The 6,082-nt window shown below is 38.6% G+C and overlaps 1 protein-coding gene across 1 annotated transcript; it reads right to left on the reverse strand.

Moving 5' to 3' along the window:
* Positions 1-277: 277 nt before the first annotated feature.
* Positions 278-2,545, reverse strand: LOC121426002. The gene is made up of 3 exons (XM_041622130.1): positions 2,294-2,545; positions 565-1,836; positions 278-365 (listed from the first exon to the last, which is right to left on the reverse strand). The coding sequence occupies exons 1-3, from the start codon at positions 2,543-2,545 to the stop codon at positions 291-293; spliced, it is 1,599 nt and encodes a 532-aa protein (XP_041478064.1). The 3' UTR covers positions 278-290.
* Positions 2,546-6,082: the final 3,537 nt, after the last annotated feature.

Here is a 6,082-nt window from a genome sequence, read left to right on the forward strand (position 1 = left end):
AAACTTTAGGACGGTGTTCATAAAATGCATCGTTGGTTCTTAATTTCTGACCATGTTTCTGCGACAGGAATATGGCGATGTGGCAATTTGCATTTTGTGAAAGGGATATTTGTGTGTTATACACACTGCAATAATGATTGATGGGACTTGCAAGCTTGGTTCTCAAAATGTGTATGCCGGAGGCAGGGGGTGATGGCGCCCCACACATGGCCAACCATATCATGCTTATACATAGTAATCTTTGTGGTTGTTCATTATGAACGTACGTACCGTTTTCTTTAATCCAGGTTTCACTGATACCAAGAAGGATCGTCTAGCTTTTCCAACATCGCTGCCAGTCTTTTCCTCGCGCTGTTGAATTGTTTCTGCATGGCATGACGAGAAAGTAAAGGAATATAGTTTTTAAATAAAATCAACATGTTAATGGTTCATTCATTTTATAATACATCAAATGGTAATTTGTTGTATTTAACATATATCATCAAATTCCTTTTCCAAGTCATAGGTTACTTTTCATATTATCCTCATGATTATGCTCAAAAGAATAAGCTCGAAACTATTTACCTCCGATACTTGTTCATTTTTCGTCACAGGCATTGGTTTCCCATCTTTAATTCTTGGGGCTTTGCGTGGTGACGAACCCTCATCATCTTCCTGCTGCTCGTCTACAAAAGTAACATGAAGCCCTTTACCGGTTTTAACATAACGTTCATTCCTGTCCTTGAGGACGCATCGAGGCCCCTTGTCCTCGAGATCATCATCAACCATTGTGACGTCAGCTCGGAGAGGAGAGCATCCGGGTGTTTCATCATATTGCAGGAGCGACTGCATGAGTTTGCGTCTCTTGCGTTCGTCGGTTATCAACGCAGCGTCGTGAAGATTAACTGCGGATGGCGGGATGTGGACATACCTCGGCGGAGGGTCGAGGATTATCGGTTTGGGGTATCTTAAACTCTCTCGAAGTCGAGCGCAAAACTGCCTAAGTGTTTCTCTGAGCTGAGTGAACGTGGCGAAGTCGATGTCGATGGTTATCTTTGGCGTTGGCAACCGAGGAAACCTGATTTCCCGCCACCAATCTTTGATGAACTGGACGCGGAACTGCAGATCGACACTGAACTTGATGATGCGCTCGTGGACGACGATCCGAAACGGCAAAGGAGGTGGTTTCAGTGCATTCAGGCTACTAACAATCTTTCTGAGCTGATGATCTGTACTCTTTGGTTTATTGCAGTCTTTCGGTGGACGATCGGCACTGAATGTGACGGACGATAGTGTCTGGAAGCTTCCGGTCTCGAACGACGACAGTGCTTCGTCGTCTGCAGTCTTCAATGCAAAATCCGACGATTTTAACCACTCTTGAGTTTTATCGCGGCCTAATCTTCGACGTTCCCTTTTCCCGGTTGGCCGAACTCCTTCGTCATGGATGTCGCATGTTACGCATGTGCTCAGTGCCTTCGTAAACGATGATGAATGTGTATCCTGATCGGAAGTGCCCGAAGATTGCCGAAATACCACATCGATAGGTGTCGGAAGGGGCCGACTTTTCTTAGAACGTAATGTTGTTTGAGAATTCTTAGGAGTGGAAGCCCATTGGGGAAGAAAACACTCCCCGTCCAATGCATCGCCTGTGTCGTCATTGAGAATAGGTTTGGTTGCCATGGTTACTGGTCGATTTTGAGGCTCGCTGTCCTCAGAATGAAAACCATTTCCATTATCCTCTTCCCCGAATCGAGAAAGGTTCGTGTGTTTTCGGTTGATCGGTGGCAGAACAGGCTTTGGTACTACGAGGGGGAAATATGACGGCAACTCTCTTCTTGATCTTTTGCAAGTGTTGTTCTGTAAATACGAAAAATGGAAGTAAGATGATTGAAAGACATGCAGAGATTTACACTATTTTCATGAATTCTAAGAAATAACAGTCAACACACACCATAAAAATATACGTTTTACTATTATTTTTTTTTATTGCAATACGAAATGAACTCAGTTCAGTCTATAATGACATGCATTATACTATTGATCACTGATGGCGTCTTGATAAAAGGTAGTCCGTTGAGAAATCCTTATCTTGCCTTTCTCATTGATCGGTGGCGATTTTTTGTGTCATTTTTTGCAACATACTAACTAACTTTAGACTGTTGTAGACTCTCGGCCAGAAGCAATTATACATATAATTACAGCAATACTGGAATAAACAATGATTAACAGAATTTAGCAATCGGAAACGATTAAATCCCCGTCCTTTTTGGTTTAAAATAAGTTTGTCGGTTAAATAATAGAGAGGGCGCTCTACCTTCACCAACGGTGGAAGAGGTCGCCTGACAGAGACTGACGAATTCACAGATACATCGGATTTCTTCGACAGTGTTCGGTCATTCGCACCCAGGACCCGAAATCCTTCCGATGACGTTCGGAAACGATCCGACCTCCGATCAAAGGAGATGTTGCGTGAAGTGTTCACCCCAGAATTTTGTTCTTTGCTGATATCGGAGGCACTCACAGTGACACCACCATAAGAAAAAGATATCACCTGATTGCTCTTCATTTTCGAAATCTGTGTCTAGATATATGAGAAAGAGCTAATTAAGATCCACTTCCCGAGTTATAATCGTAACCAAATCTTACGGGCGGTAGAGACAGGCATGTGAAGGGGCCGGGGAGTGAAAAAACTAAGCACCGAGAATAACAAGTGGCAAATATTACAATGGTGCTCTTACCATTTTTTTTTTCATTTCATGTATGTGATAGGTAGATGCATGATAATCTAATGTAAATTTATAAAGTTGTTTAAAAAATGTAACGCTAAATCAATTTTCACATTGTTTCCATGATAGCTTAGCACTATTTTTTGAAAATTTTCACATCATGGGGCATAAGAATGAGGCGGTTATGTTTTAGGAATAGAAGTGGTAATTTTTCTTTTCAGAGAATAGTAAGAAAGCGAAACGAGTGAGCAAAATATAAAATCAAGAGAAAACAGTGAAAATTAATTGGCTTGCTCGGTTTGGTAATACAAAGAAATTCCTTTGCAATGTAGGGATTCAAACTTACAAATAAAAAAGTGCATATCATTTGGTATTCGGCCTTTGTATTTTGATTTAAAAGAAGTACTAGCCTAATGCCAGTTTTCTTAGGATTTCCGTGGGGGGGGGGGGTAAAGGGTATAAATTTAATCATATACCCAATTGTTGTGTGTCCGGACAATCGATTTTAAAAGGCCAACCCCACATCCTACATATATTTTCCGAATTTCACCAAGAGAATTATTTTCATATTCAGTAATACATTCTACATTTCTTGAAATTACCACCAGCCGAAATATACCCACCTTATTCGAAAAGGCATCTAATCATAATTGATGAAAAACTTTGATCAGGAAATATCGGCATCCATCTATCAATGGTGTACAGTTTGCGGTTGGACTGTTGATACACTAACACAATTTGATGTCCTTGATTTCAATGCATGACGTAACAATCAACGCACTGCCACTTACGCGCATTGACTAAATGTAAACAATGAATGACGCAACAATGAACTCCTTTCCACATCATGACGCATTAATATGGGTCAACATGTACAAAGGTCAAAGCAGAGTAAACATATAAATGACGTCAATATACGTCCGCGAAGTCTAATGCGTGACGTAACAATCAACGAACGCGCATCGTGTATGCCGAATGTAAACAATGAATGACGCAACAATAAACCCGTTCCAAACATCGACCAGCGAGGGCCTAATTAATTTATTACGTCACAATACGACGTGGAAAGAGAAATTAAGAGACAGAAATAGGGGTTACTGTACTGGGACATCACCCTTGATGGATTCCATGCGCTTTCCATTTTTTGGGGGGTGTCCTTTTTATTGTCATTGAACTTTCTTGCTAGCATTTTTAGATGATTTTCACTTTCCATCATAAATGGAAACAAATTGATAGCTTCTTCAGTAAATGACAGCATTCCTCCACCACTGAACCTCAACCCCCCCCCCAAAAAAAAAAATAGAGAAAAGAAAAATGAACACACTCTCTCTCATACCATTCATTTTATATTCACATTTTATATCCCAAGCCTAAATATGGTCTACTTCGATTATCTAGAAACTCCATTTATTTATGACCTAATGCATCCATTCTTCCCCTTGAAACCACCCCCTCATCCCACCCCTCTCTCTCTCTAAATAAAACTAACCCTCCCTTTTTTACACACTATTAATATTACTTTAAATGATATCAATTGATTCTTGTATATTTGTCCCATATTTATACATCTCTTTCGTTTTCCTGTTGATCGGCGAGGTCCGTCTGTGAGTGCTGGGGCTGGATTCTGGAGACCTTTAATCTCTCTTTTTCTTATTTCCTTTTCTATTTTTATTTCCAATTTTTCTTTTTAATTCAACTGGTCATGCTCAAGTTGGTACCTTATTTTTTTATATGCTAAACAACTGCAAGAATATTTATTAGGAGGCTGCACTCTACAAGCTCCGCTTTTTAGCAGCCTCCTCCATTTCCAACCTGATTTGTAATAATCTTGAATATAATTTTCTGTACAGGAATATTTGAAATATGTTTTGTTATTTATATATGTCAACATGTACAGAAGAAACTGTAATTGTTGAAAATGGAAATAAACGAATGAATGAATGAATGAATATTTCAGAAAAGCAGTTTAATTTTGAAAAATTATCATATAACATGCATTGGATGTTCAATATGATAAATAATGAAGAAAATAAATCTATGACACATCAAATATTGTAGATATGCTTACATACTTGGCCTTATGATAAATTGTGGTTACCTTTACATCATGCCGCATATTGAAAAATGATTGATACAAGTTATAAACTAACAGTAACATATAATTATGACAGTATATTGCTACTTGTCAATTGCAAATATTCTGTCGCAATTTTGCAACTGACAGATCAATGTTAGCTATAGCAAATCAGATCAAACTTGTTGTTCCTTGTTGTTTCAAGGAGCAGATTAGCAATCAATCACTTGCAATTTGCAATTAACTGCAAGACATATGATTGATTTAGGGACCAAAAATAGACTTGCAATTCTTGCAACACCCCATCAGTCTACTATAAATTTGGTCTAAATCCCAAGTGATCTAATTCTAGATAGTCTCCATCCAGTTCATGTACCAAATATTTGATCAAATTGTTATTTTAACCATTTTATGTAATTCCCAGTTACGCTGAACACATTTCATCTGGTATCCACTCGGTAGAACACCACATGTTGTATATGATTAAATGAATGGGAGCCCATATTAGAAAGCCTAGCAATGTTCATTGCTAACTGCGAACAAATTTCACGATTGATTGCATTGACTACAATGTTCAATCAATCGTCAAAATCAAGCATACGATCAATCGTTATGCTTTGTGTTATGGAGCCCAGTTTATGAAAACTAAATTTTCTTTTTTACAAAGTGCAAAATGATAAGTGAATGAGACCATCTAGACATTAGATTAAGTGTGTATTAGACCAAATGATTGATTGGACCAAACAGTAATTTGACAAGACCAAGTGGTGTAGCCATGATGGTGTTAAATCTGAGAATTTGACCATTTGCTAGAAAACCATATACCGCAAACCACGACCATGCTTTAATATTGGGCAGGTCTCATATGCAGACAGTGCCTGGCCAAAGATTCTACCAAATCAGTGCCGCTTAAAGGTAAATGCCAGTTTTGGTAACGATATCAAAATGAGTTCGTACAGAATCCAATGAAATTACCACCAAAGTTTGCGTAAATAAAGAATATGTGCCAAAAGATTCTGGAAGAAATTGTGTAATTGCTGAGAAATTAGCAAATAAGCACAGGATTCGGATCAAGCGTCGGGCACGACATTCAAAGCAATAATTATACACTGTCCCACGTGCACTTATCTGTGTTGGTGATCTTCAGTGTGAATATTTTTCAGGGTAGATTTCGAGATTTCACAAAGTTCAGTTTATGTGACTGTACCAGATCTAGATCGTCGATGATATACTGACAATTAAGCCTGGTTTTACACACTTTCTCATGAAATCAGTGTTTACTGCAACTACTGGCATTTCTCTT

This window comes from Lytechinus variegatus, chromosome 13, assembly GCF_018143015.1.
Source record: "Lytechinus variegatus isolate NC3 chromosome 13, Lvar_3.0, whole genome shotgun sequence".
In the NCBI taxonomy this organism is placed as follows: domain Eukaryota; kingdom Metazoa; phylum Echinodermata; class Echinoidea; order Temnopleuroida; family Toxopneustidae; genus Lytechinus; species Lytechinus variegatus.

What these genes read in the sequence shown, in the direction of transcription:
- LOC121426002 (XM_041622130.1), bottom strand. Translation starts at nt 2,545, where the DNA reads ATGAAGAGCAATCAGGTGATATCTTTTTCTTATGGTGGTGTCACTGTG. An exon ending in CTCTTCCACCGTTGGTGAAG is followed by an intron (nt 1,837 to 2,293) that starts GTAGAGCGCCCT and finishes TCGTATTTACAG; the next exon opens with AACAACACTTGCAAAAGATC. An exon ending in AAAATGAACAAGTATCGGAG is followed by an intron (nt 366 to 564) that starts GTAAATAGTTTC and finishes CATGCCATGCAG; the next exon opens with AAACAATTCAACAGCGCGAG.